An 18982-nucleotide genomic window follows, 5' to 3' on the forward strand; every position below is an offset into this window, starting at 1 on the left:
ACAATCGTATCTGCTCTTCCTTTCATATGTGCATTATCTCAATAGATGAGTCACTAATACACCATGTTTTTCTTGTAAGCAGTCTTTTTTGTACCCTTCATTTCTCTTTTTCCCCTGGGGAGTGCTGCACACTAAGTTTATCCTAAGATGAATACCGAAAAAAGGCTTAGCGAAACTTACTTTACTGATCCGTTCTAGCTGCACATGTAATCCAACAAATTCGACTTACTATGGAGTGTTATTTGAGGGTGAAACATTGATCTAATTCATATGCGATGCTTCGTAGCATACTTCGGATTCTGCTGACGGAGGAACCTATCAATCCGCAGAAGATGACAGTGGGGTGCATGTTGGTGATTAGAATTTAGGAGCACCTGATTTGCATTTGTGTGCAATTGCTTTTCGTAAATAGTCTATTTACGATCTGCCTGCACAGTGACTTTGCACATGTTGCAGTTTGGAAATATGCTGCATTATTCAGTTTCATTAGGTTAGTTGGTAGATTGATGGGATTTCCGCAACCAAAAAAATGTGGAACTTCCTGTCATGTAGTTGTGAACTTCCCTGTCTTATATCAGTGAACTGTTAGGCATAGATTTTCTTTTTCCTCAGAATATGTTTTGCATACCACATTCTATTTTTTTTAACAGAGCACAAGTGTGTATGCTCACATACACCCACTCACACTTTCCCCTACGAACACACACGCATGTCCCTGTGAGTATACTTAATGTCAAGCATAGGCTCTTACTTTGCCTGCCCAGAATATGTTTTGTGGACTACATTCTTTTATTAACACAGTACGAGAGTGGATGCTTGCATACACGCATGTACACTTACCTCTAGAACACAAACATGTCTATCCCTATGAGTATGCTTATTAAGATTCGCAAAATCACCACAGGCACCTAGTAGTTAACGAGCTCTATGACTTGAACTTTGGTGGACAGGTTCCACCACATAAAAGCCTAAACAGTTGGGTTACGCTCAGTTTGCCGTTACATATATGTTACCTTAAATATACCAATGACATTAAGAACCTCCACGTGCACCCAACATCAGTCGACCCCTCAAAGAGGTTCACCCGAGAGCCATCTATCAATCATGGCAAGACACTCCTTGGGCATGTACTCCGGGGCGGTGTGTCCAGCACCCTATATGTGCACGTTGTTGAATTAAACAATTCATTAATTTGATGAACTGTTTTCTATATGGATAAGGATGCTATCTAGCGTTGGTAAAAAACTGGAAGCTAACACGTACCTTTACCGTTGCATATGTCAGATTGTTGGAGTAAGTTCTTGTGAACCTATGAAAATAAGAGAAAGAAAATCAAATGTATAAGACATCAACAATACTTGCCTTTTTCTGAAATGGAAAATTACCCCAGCCTTTGCATGGAAGAGATCATACAGCCTTGCTACGCATACAGTGGACTACAAATGTTTAACTTTTACTAGTATAAGCATAGTACTCCGTGTCACATGTTTTGGGCGTTGAAGGGTTTCTCTGAAGTGTACCTATTGGATTCCTCTGTATTTGAAAAGCTACCTTGCGGACAACTGGACATAGGTAAGTCGATTTTTATTTATCAATTTATTATCTTTTGAAATATTTAGATTTTATACTTGGTAAAAAATACATGCACAACTTCTTCTTGAAGGTATTTTCAAGAACACATATATGTCTGTAGTTTTGCTAGGTTTATGGATTTATTCAAATGTAATATTCTCATTGATCAAAGTTAAATTAGTTGGGTTGCAACTGATTCCGGTGATATCATTTTATTTTTGGACACGCGAGTAAGAATTACCCTACAACTTTTGAGTCATATCAATTGTGAGTCGATCCTTACCCTACAACTTGGCCGTCCACATACCATGGTCGCCAATTATCTGTGATGGGCAGGTTAAGTTTTCTGAGCCATGCTTGGGTGCCAACATGAGGTATTTTAGCATCATGGTCGCCGCTGCAGCGTCACACATATATAGAATTAAGGAGACGGGTGTCAGAGAGAGGAAGTTGATCACTCCCTTACCTGTAGATCATGGCCCGATATCCTTTAGTAATCAGTGCTAAATGATCATCCACTGCATATGTGATTTCCTTTGTGTAAGGTATATCGAAATCACATCGTCGCCATGATGGAACTGTTCCCTGCACAGTATAAATCATATCTACAAAATAAGTCCGTTATGGAGGGAACGAGGGCTTCTTTGATGGCATGCAGAGGATTCTTTCACTGCAGAAAACGTGTAGGAAATTCTCTCAAACATATACCCCTACCTTACCTTGTGAATACCCAAACTCTCCCTTACAGTTTCGTTGTTTGTCCATACCACGGACAGAAAGTACGTGGATTTCTGCATCAACCGAATTAAGCACAACAATTATGATGATGTTGACATAGTTAACAAGTTAACACAGGACAACCCGAATGATAAAATGAAAGCAATAAAAGCGTCTCCACCGACATCCCCAATAGCGATCCCAATGGCTATTTGCGGCCAGCCTTGTTTTTCGGCTCACACCAACTCATTCCAAAATTAGCCGACGTGTTTCGGAGCCCAATAAAATTGTCAACAACTCCGCGCCGGCCCCAACCAACATGGTGCCAAACGGGAACGTCGGCACCCCTTGCCGCGTCGGATTTTAGGGGCGGGACCTGCATGTCAGTGACTCCAGGGCCGTCTCCATCTTTAAATGCGACGCCTCAGATGCTCTCCGGTGGGTTGCTGTCTTTAATACCGCACCGACTTGCTACTATGTACTCGATTCTAGGGAGGAACGGTCGCATGCCACCGGCGCTGCAGCCAGCCGCTGCAATCCGAGCCCATGGCCCCGCCGCGGCCCGACGACGAGCTTCTTTGACGACTCCAAGTTTGACGAGTGGAATGAGGTGTTCATCGTGGACACAGACGTCTAGGTCACGGAGGAGCATGCGTAGTTAGGCGGTGAGGAGCAGTTCCAGGGCAACCATAAGCATCCGGGATCAAGTGCTCGAGGAGACCAACGCCGCTAACTTCGAGCATGCCGTCCAGATCTCAGGCGAGCGGGCGGCCGCGCGACAAAGGTTGCTTGAGCTCAACGCTCATCGCTAGATCGAGGCGGCCATCCGCGAGAAAGCGAGGCTTGCTCAGGAAGAGGAATCCCACTAGTGGCGGACGGTGCTGAAAGCCCAGCGTCACCGAGAAGCTCCAGCAACGCCTGTGGCGGTAGCAGATGCGCGAAGTAAGGGTAGAGAGTCTGGCGCAAGAGGTGGCAGCGTAGGGGAAGAACTACGGGGCAGGTCTGTCGCGGGCCCCAACCAGCGGCCAATAGACTAGGATTTAGTTTAGTTTAGTTCAAATTTCATTCAAACTTTTGTAACTAAACCTAAATTTGAATGAAATTTCATAGTTTATTGACATTTGTTTGTTTAATTTTTTGGGACTCTTATCGGGGTAGCCGGTGTGTTCAACCTCTTCCCAAGTTAAGGAGCAGGTGCCGGCGCCTCCAATAGGACACTGCCAGCGCCTCTGTGAGGCGCCCAGGATACCCTCTAAAATCTCCAAACAAAACTAAAATTAGATAAAATGAGAAATGAAAATGAAAACCGAGCAGATATTCAGATTAATAGTTGAGATGTTTACCCTGCAGATTGACCAAACTGCGGACTCTAATAGCCTTTTACTACCATGATCTTGCAACCTCGGCCGCTTCTGAATGGCGAGGCTTGGATATTCTGTACAATTTTTCTCCAAGATGTGTACACCATTCAAATCCCTTGTGCTCTGCATCCGACCCAAAAACTACCGATTAACTCACAAGTACCTCTTACTACCAGCTAAGTGTATTGCGCGTTAATACAGACACAATCAACATACACATTGTCGCTAGTGTCACTTACATCGTCAATGGCTTGGAGGGAATTGGCACAATCAGCGTTCGATGGGCTACGGTATTGCCCTCTACAGCCTTCACGAGCAGCCTGCATATTTTGGAATTTAAGTAAACATGAACATACTTTTTAGAGGCCAAGCTACATGTATCTCTTTATTTTTGCCCTCTACAGCCTTCACGAGCAGCCTTCGATTCAGTACTTAAGTCAATATATTTAGTCATTCTGACTGAGAAGTGTTATACTCCCTACAATCCATAATAAGTGTCGAGAATTTAGTATAGAAGTTATACTAACTTAGTACAAAATTCCCATAATTTTTATGGATCAGAGGAAGTACTTTTTTTTAGAGGAAGTAGAAGCTAGCCAATATGACAGTAGATGTGTGGAAATGTTGTCCTTATCATTTTCGTGTGGCATAGAGTTAGATCTTAAAAGATAATATTATGGAAAATACATTCATATTCATGGATGCCAAGCATCCGATACTAAAAAAAGGTAATTAAAAAAGGTTTAAAATCCGAATTATTTTGGAAACCAAAGATGATCAAGCAATGTACTTGTATAAAAATATTCGCGTGGAAATTACTATCATTGTATCTAGGGTAAAAAAAGACAAAATCTGCCTTTTTTACCCCCCATACATGAGAATCATTTCAAGTCCAAACATTTTTATACAAGTATAATACTTGATCATCTTTTGTTTTCAAGAGAATTTCGAATTTTTTAATAGTTAAAATCATTACAAATTTTAGGGTTTATGAGTGCCGAAAAATCGCGTTATGTCACCTCGTAGAGTTCATCCGGTATGATTCCCATCCCATGAAGATACGGAACTGGAGCGTTGAAGTCCAACATTACATCAGTCAATGGATTGCCAGCAATGACACCCTGATCAGTGGGTATTAATTTGTCACTCCTTACAGAGAGTATAAGATAACCACAGATTCACCCATATATAAGGTTAAAACAATTTTACATAGGGAATAAGGCACTAGAGAAAAATAAACGTTGAATTGTAAAAAAAACATCTGCGTACTTCTGTAACTGAGAGTGCACATAAAACAAAGATCAGTGTATAGGTTCAACTACCAGATGCATCACTGGAAATAGAAAATTAAGCATGTCTTCACCATAGCCGCTAAGATGCATAACCCCTATTTTAAACTTTACGTTGAACTAAACCTTGTTGACCTTGATAGAGTACTTACCCCTGCCTTATTAGCTTAATTTATTGATATAGATTTAAGCAAAAGAAGACTTGTATGGACATAAAAATCTGTAAGTGTGCCCATTAGAAGCCTTAAGAAAGAGAATAATAAACCTTGCAATTACAACAAAATAAACCTTGAATAATATGCAGAAGAGAAATTGTGGAAGTACTACAGAATACCTTGAGATTGATGAGCCGCTCATCACCGTAATCTATCCCTATAACAAAAGCGATATGTAGTTAAAACAACACACCTTGTATAAAGAAAATACAATACACGCTTTGGACAGTCTCTCTTTCGCCTGGGTCCGACACGCAAATGGTTCCTTTTGGCGTTGGGTTGCTAAGTCTGGATTGTCGGCAGCACTATAACTATCGTTGTCGGAGAAGTTTTGCGATTTTCTCACCACCTTAGCTGCTGTCTACTCTGGATCCGCAGTGGTTTGATGAGTGCCCCCAATGTCATGGATGGTCTGTCCCTATTGACGCGGTGCTGGTGTGTTATTTTTGGGTGTTTGTTCGTGTTGCTTTGTGGTCTTATCTGTTGGTTAGAGTGGGTGTAACCTTGATGTTTTGAGTCTTTTTTTATTTTGACTTGGATGTAGATGTGTGGACTTAGCTCGGTTATTGTAGACTTTGCTTGGTTTTCTTCTAAAAACCGAACACTCTCTTCTTAATTAATAAATGAGGTACTTTGTCTCCGTTTACAAAAACACTTTGGACAAACTTATAAGACGGATTGCTAGGGAGAAATCCTTGCTGATAACGACGACGGAAGTTCAACTACCTTTAGCAATTTTCATAGCAAGAGGAGGTATGATTACGCCGCTATACGAATCACCCGCAACGTAGAACGGATTGGGCAAAAACTGTGGGTGTTCATCAAACCACTGCAGAGAAAAGAAACCAAACGGAAATCAGCACCAATGTTTAACCTGCACTTTCTGGTGCTAGAAGAAGCATAATATAAATGAAGGTGAAAAGTGAACCGTTTGGAGAAAGGTGTGCAGCTGTTGAATAACGATGGTGTCACTTGGTATGGTTCTGTTCCACGTGGTGTCATACGAGAAGCCTGTCCCTGCCGGAGAATCCACGAAGATGACATTGCTAACCTGCAATATATAACCAAGCTGAAATGAAAACATCGCCGTCGTGTTCCGTAAACACATCACGGTCAAACCAGTACGACACTATACATAATGCTTATCACAGCTACTGACAATACACGTGCTGGAAATGGTGTCTCAGCTAGACCCCTCCATTATCTATCTCGTTATCTAAAACGTGGGTGTCTCAACCAAATGAACCTGGGTCCAAGATGCTGGTTTGTAGAGCAGAGTAGGCAGTCCACTCCCGGTGTACCCCTCGAAGTCGAAGTAGAAAGGACCGATCTCGTAGACGAGGCCGGAGAGCGCGGAGCATCCGGGCCCGCCGGTGAGCCAGAGCAGGACGGGGTCCTCCTCCGGGTCGCGCTCCGACTGGATGAAGTAGTAGAAGAGGCGGACGCCGTCGTCCAGCTCCACGTACCTGCACCACCACATCGCACCATGTTCCGATCAACCGAGGAAGAAGAAGATGAGAGCAGACCACGTATGTACTTACCCTGTTTCGAGGGAGAAGGGCAGGGGTCCGCTGAAACCGGGAAGCCGCGGCACCGCTTTCGTGGTGATCGACGGCGTGGCGGCGGCCAACAAGGAGCGGAGGAGGAGAAGCTGCGGTAACAGCAGAAGCAGCGACCGGCGCGGTGGCGCTGTCGCCATAGCTAAGACTGGCAGGAGTGGACGAAATGCAAGCGGCAAATTTCCTACCAGCTGACGTGATTCAATTGAATGTTTCTTATATATATCGGTGTCTCTAAGTCTCAGTCGACTAAGACATAACTTATGTCTCAAGTCGAATTACATTAATGTGTTTTAATGCGGACCTAAATAAAATGCAAACAACAATAAACATGGATCTTCAAGCGGAAACAAAATCCAATGGTGAAGCATGTGACTGAGGCATAAGCTACGTCTCAGCTAGCTGAAACTTAGCAATTCCGTATATATATCCCCTGCCGGACATACGACGAGAGACGAGAAAATCTGGTGTGTGGACGCACAAGACCGTATTACTCTCTACTAGTGTCTATCACATCGGTGCCATGGAGCGCTACCTTACCTCGTGTCTGGACACCCTATACTCCCTAGTCCCTGTCAGGGCCGTGAAAGCAACAAACACATAAAAGATAGAAATACGTTTTAAACATTTTTTTTTGTACCCTTGAGGCCTTGACCAATGTGAAATATCTGGAATGAGAGAGGTACACGATTTTTTCAGAACAAAAATCTGGAATGAAAAATGGCTTGTGCTAGGCTAGTTGAGACTGTCCAAGGAAGGACCTGTTGAGTTAGCCCGGAGTGTGTGTTAGAACATAGAACAATTGTTAGGGCTTAGAGGTACCACGGAGAAGAAACCAGGCCCGGCCCAACGGGAGTGCGGCCCACGCGGCCGCACAGGGCCCCAGTTTTTGGAGGGGCCAAAATTTTGAAATGGGCCTTCCGTATAGACTATTTATGTTTACTTCAATTATAGAGCACAAATCAAGCTCAGCCCAGTTGGTTGTACGCATCAAGCGTGCTTGGTTGCTTACTTGGATATTGCAAGTTCAAACCTGCCATCAGCGCCTCTTGTTTCTTTATTTTTTGGTTTTTTATTCTAATTGATGTATGATACAAATATTTGATTATTCATTTTATTAGCATTACATAAATAATAAAAAGCTGCATCTATAAATCATACTATGCCTACTGTTGAAATAAATTCTTAGTTCAAGTTTTAAACATGTCAAAAACTTTTACTGCGATATCTTGACTTCTCATATTTAAATTAATAATTGCCACGCAAAAACATAGTATGATTTTAACCTATAGAGATTTAGGTAAATTTAACATAGTGACATTCCTCTTGTGGGGATAGTTCTTATAATAAGCTTATTTATAGATGTATACTTGCTAGGATAACTTTACATAAATCAAAACCATTTGATTGATTGAGGTAAATTTGATACGGCCTCATTTTAAAGATATTCTTATCTTAAAATTTATGTAGGCCTTTTTTTAGGATCATGGGTCTGATCGGGGTTTTAAACCATATATTTCCTTTTAAGAAACCATCCTTTCTTCGGGTAAAACATGAACTTGGAGTGGAAGCCACGGCGTATTCCGAGATAGCCGTAGAGATTCACGTGTCAAATAACTAGGATGGAAGGGCTCGGGTTGTCTGTTATATAAGGCAGGAAAAGGTCCCTGTCGTGGCTTACAAAGGGGTACGACCTCGGGTGGTGTACTACATTGTATCCAGGTCACATACGGTTATACAAGAGTTCTAACAGCCCCCTTAATCTAATTTTGGAAGAAAATTTAGATTACGCCTAAACTTATGAAGGTTCTTGACTGGGATTATTTTGGTGAAGTCATCTGCAATTTGATCCTTGCTTGAAACAAATTTAATATTCAGCTTTTTATGAGCCACTTGTTCTGGAATAAAGTGGAAATCAGTCTTAATGTGTTTGGTGCGTGTATGAAACACTGAATTTGCTGATAGATATGTTGCACCTAGATTATCACACCATAAGCAAGGTCTTTCCTTAAGCTCAACTCCAAGATCACTAGGGAGTGCTTCAACCATATCATTTCCGCAGTGGCATTTGTTAATGCTTTATACTCAGCTTCTATAGTAGAACGTGAAACTATAGCATGTTTTCTGGCATTCCAAGAAATCAGGTTTGGTCCCATAAATACTGCAAAACCTACGGTGGAGTGTTTGTCATTAAGACAACTAGTCCAATCTACATATGAAAAGGCACTCGAGAGTGTACATGAAGAGGACTGGAAAGTAATATTTCCCCCGTCTAAAAATAGTTGCCTCAATTTTATGTAGATACATCTGTATCTACATTAAATGCATGTAGATATGTATCTAGATAAAAGTGAGACACATATTTTTAGACGGAGGGAGTACCAATACCAACAATATCCTTAACATAGCGTAGTATTCTCTTACCAATTATCTAGTGAACAGTGGTGGGAGCATGTAGAAACTGGCAAACCCTATTAACGGAGAAGGATAGATCACGTATTGTCAATGTAAGATATTGCAAGGCACCAACAATGCTGCAATATTTTATACTATCTTTAGGACCAAGAGGATTGCTAGAAACAAGTGAAAGAGGATATGTCGGGGCCAGTGGCGTGGTTGCTGACTTGCATTTGCGCATGCCAATTTTGTCAAGTAACTTACTTCATGTGTGAGCAACAAACCAATATGTATTTTCTTCATTTCAATTTTCAAAAAGAAGTACAAATCACCAAGATCCTTGATAGCAAAGTTTTCTTTGAGATCTTTAAGTAAACGAGAAGAGTTTGTCACAATGATATCATCAACATAGATCGACAAGAATATTGTGATCAACAAGAATATTGTGATAGACTTCTGATATAAATAGAAGGATGTATCTTCCTTTTATGGTGTAAAACCAAGATCATGCAACTTGGAGCTAAGACGAGAGCACCAAGCTCGAGGGGGCTTGTTTGTGACCATAGAGAGCTTTATCCAGCTTGCAAATAAAATGAGGAGCATTAGGATTTTCAAAACCTAGGGGGTGTTTCATGTAAACCTCCTCTTCATGAACACCATGCAAAATTGCGTTCTTGACATCTAGTTGCCGCAAATTCCAACATGTGGAGATTAAAATGCCAAGAAAATCCTAATAATGGTTGCTTTAACAACTAAACTGAAGGTATCCTCATAATCAATACCATACCTTTCTTTAAAACCTTTTGCAACAAGACGATCTTTATACATGTCAATCGTACCATCTACTCTCTTCTTGATGCGGCATACCCATTGGTAATCAATCAATGTTTTATTGGAACTGGGTGGCATCAAATTCTAGGTTTTATTTTGAAGCAATGCATCATATTCCAACTTCATTACTTTGCGACAATGCCTATCCTCAAGAGCATTAGTGACCAGTGAGAGAGTGTGGCTTATCTATAGATGCAAGCATACCATATCTTATTGTACCATCTTTATAAATTTTTGGATGTTTGATACTTTTTGAAGTCGAGTTTGAACAGCAGCCACATGAGTTGTTGTAGTAGGTGGCACCAGAGAGGATCCATCAAGCTAACCGGTGGCAGCATCGGGATCAACAGAAGATCCTCCACCCGTGGGTGGAGCAGGGCGTATCGAAGGCGCATCAGGTGCAGCCTGGCGGGAGCCAGGGTCTCCTCGTGGGAGGGACCAATCCCGGCCAATGGGTGACGCGGACCGGTGCATGCGGCGGGGAGAAGGGGACTGGTGCGAGCACTGCAATAGAGAGCGGTGATGACGCCTCAGGAGCAGTGCCAACACCTGGAAAGGCGCCTATTTCAGGTCGATCCTCCTCGGGATCGGAGCTTCCATAGTCCAAGGTTGCACCGGAATCTTCCTTGGATTGCGCGCTCGTTTTGTCATTTTGTGTAGAATTTTCTTTGGAGCCGTTTGACTATATTTCTTCGTCATTTTCACTCAAGTTTTCACGTGTTCATCTTCGGATGTACCATAAGGTGGGTGTGTTTCCTGACCATGGCAATTGGTATAATGTGTAAAGGCATGCATGCGATCATCAAGTTGAGTATCCTCATTGGTAGATGCATGATTTATTGTTGGTAGGAGAAGAATATCCTGACTAAGGCGTTTACCAGCATTAGGATGACATGAAGCAAAAGGGAACACATTATTGTCAAAGACCCCATCTCAAGACACATAAACACAATCAGTGGTCACATCCAAACACTTAATTCGTTTATACAAAGGACCATAGCTTACAAACACACAACGTGTAGAGAGAGATATGCAAGCTTTCTTTTGTTGTAGGGACGAAGATTTGGCCAATAGGTACACCCAAAAATCCGAAGAGAGTCATAGTTGGGTTTAGTGTGGAGAAGACATTTTCCAGGAGTTTCAAAATCAATCACTTTGGTAGGAACTATATTATGAGAAAAGTGGTTGTGAGAAAGGATGCATCCCAAAATTTGGAGGCATACATGCATGTGCAAGCAAGGCAAGTCCAAGTTCCACAATGTGATGGTGTTTATGCGTTGAGCCATATTGTCGATTTTTTTAGATAAAGGGAATATATTAATATCAAAAGATACCAATTACACCCAGCCTCTGCAACAACGCAACATCCTAATGGCAGTACGGATGCACACAGCCAAAAAAGATAAAAGAAAACTAAGAAAGAAAAGTCCCGCTAGAGTATCCTAGGCCTAGCAACAGTAATACATCCACCCCTAGACAACACCTGAAATACAGACTCTCCAAAAGCGACGCCTCCAAGAAGGGAACAGTGCACCAGCGCCGTCGTCGCCCGATCAAAGATCTTAGGTTTTCACCCTGAAGATAGTCCCCGCTCTCAAAACAACCCCGCTCTCAAAACAATGCCTCCAACAAGGTCATTGCCAGGCATAACCAGTTAAGGCCAGACCTTGGGTTTTCACCCTGAAAGGTAGGACTCTAAACTTCACCTATGCTGCCGCCCCCACTTTCAAACCACTGCTGCGAATCCCGGAACACCAAGCAAGTCCCTCAACATCACGGAGACTTGAACCTGCTTTAGCTAATCCCCCAATCCCGCCTTCATGAAATTCTCTCTTCTGACTTCACCATGGACCAAAAGTCTCTTGATATCAATACAGAACAGAGCTTCGCGCCGCCCCCTCCGGAACCAAACGGTCGGAATAAAGCATGGGTGCGCGCGACCGAATACCACCCGATCCTGTGAACTCCAGTTAAAAGATGCATTGTTCCATTCGCTGTCGGAGCCTTCCGGAACTCATCACTCTGGCTAGATGAAGAAGATCGGCATCCGGAACGTCTTTATCTTCGCGAAAGAAGAACCCTAGGACCACAACCATGAAAGCCGGAACGGCCGGGGCCCACGCCGCCGCCATGGCTGGGAGCCACGATCCATCTTCCTCCTACAACCTAGCCGGTGGAGGTCAGCAGCGATCCCGCTGCCGCCCTTTCCCCGCCGAGTTCCGCCACACCACCGCGTGTCCCGCCATGATCTAGGTGAAGTAGCCAAAGGCCACCGCCACCAGACCCGCCGTCCACCGTCGCCGCCCCTGGAAGACCCCGCCTCCGCGCGAAGGGGAGTCCATGGATGCGCCACCACCGCCCTGCCTTTGGCAGCCGGCCGCGGCCGCCACCGCCGACCCCGATGGAGGCAACGGCCAGGAGGAGGAAGATGGGCCGCCTCTTCTTGGGTTCGGGTCGTCGCCTAGAGCCGTCTCGCGCGAGAAGACCCGGGGCGAAGATGGGAAGGGGGAGAGGGGATGGGAGGAGGCGGTGGTGGAGGGTGGAGGGGCGGCGGCGGCTAGGTCAGGGGAGAGGCGGCGGCTAGGTCAGGAAGCTTTCTCCGTCTTGGTTTCTCGTCTCGTGTCCATCTTGGTCTCATCCGAGCCAATACCAATTGTTGATGGGCATGGGGACAAGAGCCATATTGTTGATGTGCATGGGGACAAGAAACATGGTGAGTGATAACAATTTTCTGAAAGAAGCCACAGAACTTTTCAAACTCACCCCCCAATCTGTTTGCATAGAAAGTTTTTCATATGCGATGCTTTGCAGCATACTTCGGATTTTGCTGACGAAGGAACCTATCAATCTGCAAAAGATGACATGGGGTGCATGTTGGTGATTAGGATTTAGGAGCACCTGATTGCGTTTCTTTGCAATTGTTTTTCGTAAATAGTCTATTTACATTTTGTCTGCAGAGTGCCTTTGCACATGTTGGAGTTTGGAAATATGCTGCATTATTCAGTTTCGTTGCGTTAATTGGTAGATTGATGGGATTTTCGCACCCCAAACAAACGCGGAACTTCCTGTAATGTAGTCGTGAACTTCTCTGTCTTGTCAGCTATAGACTCTTACTTTTTGCAGACAACATCCTTTTTTAACATAGTACAAGTGTATATGCTCACATACATGCATGCACGGACACATGTTCCTACGAACACACGCACGCCTATCCCTGTGAGTATACTTAATTTCCGGCACAGACTTTTTTTTGCACAGCACAAGCACCGATGCTCATATACACGCATGTACACTTGCCACTGGGAACACACACATGGCGAAATCAACATGGGGACCTCGTAGTTAACAGCCTCTATGACTTAAACTTGGGTGGACAGGTTCCATTCCACCACATAAAAGCCTAAACAATTGCGGTATGCTCAGTTTGCCGTTACATATATGTTACCTTACATATACAATTGACATTAAGAACCTCCACGTGCACCCAACATCAGTCGACCCCTTAAAGAGGTTCACCTGAGAGCCATCTATCGATCATGGCAAGACACTCCTTGGGCATGTACTCCGGGGCTGTGTGTCCAGCACCCTACAGGTGCATGTAATTGAATTAAACAATTCATTAATTTGATGAACTGTTTTCTATATGGATAAGGATGCTATCCAGCTCTGGTAAAAAACTGAAGCTGTATATATGTGTCTAACACGTACCTTTACAGTTGCAAATGTCAGATTGTTGGAGTAAGTTCTTGTGAACCTATGAAAATAAGATAAAGAAAAACTATGTATAAGGCATCAAAGTACTTGGCGCATACAATGAACTACAAATGTTTAATTTTTATTACTAATAAGCATAATACCCCTTGTCACATGTTTTGGGCGTTTAACGGTATCTCTGAAGTCTAACTATTGGATTCATCTGTATTTGAAAAGCTACCTTGTGGTCTTGTGGACAACTGGACATAGGTAAGTTGGTTTTTATTTACCAAATTATTATCTTTTGAATTATTTAGATTTTATACTTGAAAAAAAATACATGCGCAACTTTGTCTCGAATGTATTTTCATGCATATATATGTGTGTAGTTTTGCTAGGTTTTATGGATGTACTAAAATGTAGTATTCCCATTAATCAAAGCTAAATTAGTCGGGTCACAACTGATTCTGGGGATATCACTATTTTTCCCTGATGCGAGTAATAACTACAACATACTTTTGACTTATAATGTATACAAAACAATATAAATTGTGAGTCGGTCCTTACCCTACAACTTGGCCTTCCACATACCATGGTCGCCAATTATCTGTGATGGGAAGGCTAAGTTTTCTGATCCATGCTTGGGTGCCAACATGAGATATTTTACTATCATGATCGCCACTGCAGCGTCACACATGACCGTACAAATATTGACTATTCAGTCAAATACATTATAGAATTATTAAGGAGATGTGGGAGAAACGGGTGCCGGAAAAAGTTGATCACTCACTTACCTGTAGATCATGGCCCGGTATCCTTTAGTAATCAATGCTAAATGATCATCCACTGCACTGGCAATTTCCATTGTGTAAGGTATATCGAAATCACATCGTAGCCATGATGGAACTGTTCCCTGCACAGTATATACACCGCATATAAGCCCTTCGTTATGGACGGAATTAGGGCTGCTTTGATTGCATTCAGAGAATTCTCTCACTGCAAACCCCTACCTTACCTTGTGAATACCTAAACTTTCCCTTACAACTTCGTCATTTGTCCATACCTCGGATAGAAAGTACGTGGCATTCTGCATCAACCGAATTAAGCACAAAAATTAAGATTTTGACACAGTTAACACCGTGCAATTAGAATGAAAAAATAAAAGAAATATGAACATGAATACAAAAATAAAAATATAAAGCAAGCGAGAAAGTGAAAATAAAACCGAGAAGAAATTAAGATTAATATTTGAAATGTTTACCCTGCAAATAGACCAAACTGCGGACTCTAATAGCCTTTTCCTACTATGATCCTGCAACGCCTGCTGCTTCTGAATGGCGAGGCTTGGATATTCTGGACAACGTGCCTCCAAGATGTGTACATCATTTAAATCCCTTATACACTGCAATATCCATGCCAAAATTACTAATCAAGTCACCAAGTAGCTCTTACTTCTAGCTTAGTGTGTCATGCCTTATTCACATAATCAACATATACTTTTGTTTCTTTCTTTGTGGTCGGTATTGTCACTCACGTCTTGGATGGCTTGGAGGGAATCGGCACAATTAGTGTTCGATGGCCTACGGTATTCTCCTCTACAGCCATCATGAGCAGCCTGCGGATTAGGGTATTTAAGTTCAACTCCAAGTAAATAGGAACACATTTGACTTTATTCAGTAATTAAGTCAATATATATTCATCATTCTGATTGAGAAGCATCATATTTTTCTTGAGAGGGAGCAGAAGCTTGCCAACATCGAGTAGATGTGTGGAAATATTGTCCTTGTCATTTTCGTGTGGCATAGAATGAGATTGTAAAAGATAAAAATTATCATAGTTAAAGACTATGTCACCTCGTAGAGTTCATCTGGTATAATTCCCATACCGTGAAGATATGGAACTCGAGCGTTGATGTCTGTCGCTGCATCAGTCAATGGATTGCCAGCAATTACACCCTGATCAGTTAAGATAAATTTGATGTGGGTATTAATTAATCCCTCCTTACAAATGGTAGTATAAGAGTATCACGGATTTACACACATATGTAAGAATGTATAACAATTTTCATATGGGACAATTTTTTCGATAAGGGGAGGACCCCAGCATCTACATCAATTGATACATACGGCCTTTTTATTAACTTTATTGTGCATCCAGAGATACAAAACCATTACAATTCAAGGATCGCATAAAGTTTCAGCATGCACCAGCCATTTAAACATAGAAAGGAAAATATCATAAGGGACAATTGCATTAGAGAAAGGGTAAACATTGAATTGTAACTAAACACATTTGCCAACCTCTGTACTATGACTGTATCTCAGAGGACACATAAAAGCAAAGGTCACCGTAAAGTTTCAACTACCAGTATCAATGGAAAAAAAAATGTCTCGGCCGACTGACTACTTAGAGCCTTGTTGCAAGGAACAACGAATTCTAGTTTGTAAATTATTCATATTGAGAACTGGGTTGTAGCCTGGTGGCAAGGGAGGCACTGTTGCACACAGCCGACCCAGGTTCGAGTCTCATCGGGGGCTGAATTTGGGTTTATCACATGTGGACTTCTGTCTTACAAAAAAAAGGCATCAGGTGCTAATGCCTGGGATGGTACCTTTTTCGAAAAAATCATTCATATTTACCAAACAAAGTAAATGGCAGAAGAGTGAATTTTACCAAAATATGGTAACCATGTTTTGAACTTAACCATTGAAGTTGAAGAAATACATAGATCCGACACATATGTGGACACAAATATTCAAGGTTAACAATAAATTATATTTGTTTTCTCATGTTGTTGTTAAGCTAAACTTTGTTGACCTTGATAGGGAGAGAACTTGTCCCTGTCTAGGCTGCCTTATTAGTAAACAAAGGAAGACCTCTATAGGCATAAAGCTCTAGAAGTACATCCTGTGGACTTTACAAAAAAAATGCATGAGGTGCTAATGCCTAGGATGGTCCCATTTAAAAAAAACATTCATATTTAAGAAATTGACCAAACAAAGTAAATGGCAGAAGGCTGAATTTTACCAAAATATGGTAACCATGTTTTGAACTTACCCACTGAAGGTTAAGAACTACATAGATCTGATCCCGACATATGTGGACACAAATATTCAATTATATTTGTTTTCTCATGTTGTTGTTGAACTAAACTTTGTTGACCTTGATAAAGAGAGAACTTGCCCCTATCCAATTAGTAAACAAAGAAAAACTTCTATAGGCATAAAGCTCTAGATGTACATCCATTACTGTACAAAGCTTAGGAAGAAGAGAAATAAGCATTGCAGTAAAAAAGATATTTTTTCCAAAGGAGGGATACCTCGGGCCTTGGTAGGTGCACATCACCATGGTAGAAAAATATGAAACTTAAATAATATGTTGGAAAAGAAATTATGGAAATAATATAGAATACCTTAAGATTGATGAGTGGCTCATCACCGTATTCTATCCCTATAACGGAATAAATGTTTAGTTAGAACAATGCATGTTGTACTCGTAAAAAAAATACACGCTTCGGACAAACTCGTAAGACAAGTAGTAATCCTTGTCGATAATCACGAGATCCAAATACCTTTAGCAACTTTCATAGCAAGAGGAGGTATGATTATGCCGCTATACGAATCACCCGCAACGTAGAATGGATTCAGCAAAAACTGTGGGTGTTCATCAAACCACTTCAGAGAAAAGAAACCAAACGGAAATCAGCACCGATGATTAATCTGTACTTTCTGTTATAAGAAGCATATAAATGAAGTTGAAAAGTAAACCGTTTGGAGAAAGGTGTGCAGCTGTTGAATAGCAATGGTGTCACTTGGTATGGTCCTATTGCCCGTGGTGTCATACGAGAAGCCTGTCCCTGCCGGAGAATCCACGAAGATGACACTGCTAACCTACAATATGATTGAACTGAAATGAAAACGCCCCTGTTGTCTTTAGTCAAAACAATATGGTCAAACTAGTACCATATTATTTGTCTCTGATTTAGTAGAACTTTGTACTAAATCAGCGACAACTAATTTGACAATACACGTCCCACATGTAAGGTACTGACATAAGAAAAGAAGTTCTTTGCGAACACCTGAGAAAAAAAATCAATAGAAATGCTGGAAATGGGTGCAACAACGGTTCTGAACCCATGTCCAGCTAGTCCCCTCCATTATCTATTTTGTACTACTCCCGTATGTAAAACTTGGGTGTCTCAGCCAAATGAACCTGTGTCCAAGATGTTGGTTTGTAGAGCAGAGTAGGCAGGCCACTCCCGGTGTACCCCTCGAAGTCGAAGTAGAAGGGACCCATCTCGTAGACGAGGCCGGAGAGGGCGGAGCATCCGGGGCCGCCGGTGAGCCAGAGCAGGACGGGGTCCTCCTCCGGGTCGCGCTCCGACTGGATGAAGTAGTAGAAGAGGCTGACGCCGTCATCCAGCTCCACGTACCTGCACCACCGCATCGCATGATCATGTTCCGATCAACCGAGGAAGAAGAAGAAGCTGGGGAGCAGCGCATGCATGGCACATATGTACTTGCCCTGTTTCGAGGGAGAAGGGCAGGGGTCCGCTGAAACCCGGCAGCCGCGGCACGGCCTTCGTGGTGATCGACGGCGTGGCGGCGGCGAAGAAGGAGCGGAGGAGCAGAAGCAGCAGAAGCAGCGAGCGGCGCGGCGGCGCTGTCGCCATAGCTAAGACTGATTGTACCGGCAAGAGTGGATGAAAGCGGCGAATTTCCTACCAGCTGACGTGATTCACTTTGGATGTTCCCGTGCCGGCCATACATGTATGACGAGCGAGAGACGAGAAAATCTGGTATGTGGACACACAACTACACAAGACCGTGCTCCCTGCTAGTAGTAGTCTCTATTACATCGGTGCCATGGAGCCCTGCTTTATCTGGTGACTGGTGTCTATCAAACAGTACAATATTGACTATTCAGTCCCTAGTCCCTGTCAGGCTATCACATCGGTGTCACGGAGAAGGAAGCGCTGTCCTTGAAGTGGAAAGCCACGGCTAATCCTGAGCTAGCAAGCTCAGGAAGAGCCCCTCCTACATTTTCCCCGATAGGTCCCCTTCCCCTCGGCGGCACGGCTTTCGTGTTGATCGACGGCGTCGCGGCGGCCAACAAGGAGCGGAGGAGGAGAAGCTGCGGTAGCAGCATAAGAAGCAGCGACCGGCGCGCTGTCGCCATACACTACGGGAGAGGAGATTATTAGGCGCATTTTAAAATACCCTTAAAATAACTAAAGCGCCTCTAATTATTTTTAGGGGTACTTAAAAAATGCTCAATTTAATCATGTTGCTAAAAATTATAGCCGTACTTTAAAAAATTGCCCCTAAAACTAGTAGTTTCTGCCGCAC

At 42.7% G+C, this 18982-nt stretch overlaps 2 protein-coding genes across 8 annotated transcripts; both read right to left on the reverse strand.

Annotated features, from left to right (window-relative positions):
• Positions 1-909: 909 nt before the first annotated feature.
• LOC124689399 (serine carboxypeptidase-like 18) lies at positions 910-6929 on the reverse strand. Of its 6 annotated transcripts, XM_047222942.1 has the most exons (13): positions 6696-6929; positions 6401-6620; positions 6083-6205; positions 5881-5983; positions 5274-5311; positions 4670-4771; positions 3890-3970; positions 3633-3773; positions 2292-2363; positions 2039-2157; positions 1856-1969; positions 1264-1309; positions 910-1154 (listed from the first exon to the last, which is right to left on the reverse strand). In XM_047222942.1, exons 1-13 carry the CDS (start codon positions 6851-6853, stop codon positions 1071-1073), a joined length of 1401 nt encoding a protein of 466 aa, XP_047078898.1. In that variant the 5' UTR covers positions 6854-6929; the 3' UTR covers positions 910-1070. The 6 variants fall into 6 exon arrangements, 5 of the variants coding, with proteins under 5 accessions (XP_047078898.1, XP_047078903.1, XP_047078909.1 ...); XM_047222947.1 differs by lacking the exon at positions 1856-1969; XR_006998726.1 differs by lacking the exon at positions 1856-1969 and having other exon boundaries at positions 1089-1154; positions 2287-2363.
• A 6367-nt stretch (positions 6930-13296) lies between these two features.
• LOC124689439 (serine carboxypeptidase-like 7) lies at positions 13297-18425 on the reverse strand. Of its 2 annotated transcripts, XM_047222974.1 has the most exons (13): positions 18158-18425; positions 17847-18066; positions 17402-17524; positions 17206-17308; positions 17047-17084; positions 15488-15589; positions 15169-15249; positions 14896-15036; positions 14650-14721; positions 14429-14547; positions 14202-14315; positions 13650-13695; positions 13297-13527 (listed from the first exon to the last, which is right to left on the reverse strand). In XM_047222974.1, exons 1-13 carry the CDS (start codon positions 18304-18306, stop codon positions 13444-13446), a joined length of 1392 nt encoding a protein of 463 aa, XP_047078930.1. In that variant the 5' UTR covers positions 18307-18425; the 3' UTR covers positions 13297-13443. The 2 variants fall into 2 exon arrangements, with proteins under 2 accessions (XP_047078930.1, XP_047078936.1); XM_047222980.1 differs by lacking the exons at positions 13297-13527; positions 13650-13695 and having other exon boundaries at positions 14645-14721.
• Between the last annotated feature and the right edge of the window lie 557 nt (positions 18426-18982).

This window comes from Lolium rigidum, chromosome 1, assembly GCF_022539505.1.
Source record: "Lolium rigidum isolate FL_2022 chromosome 1, APGP_CSIRO_Lrig_0.1, whole genome shotgun sequence".
NCBI classification, from domain to species: Eukaryota; Viridiplantae; Streptophyta; class Magnoliopsida; order Poales; family Poaceae; genus Lolium; species Lolium rigidum.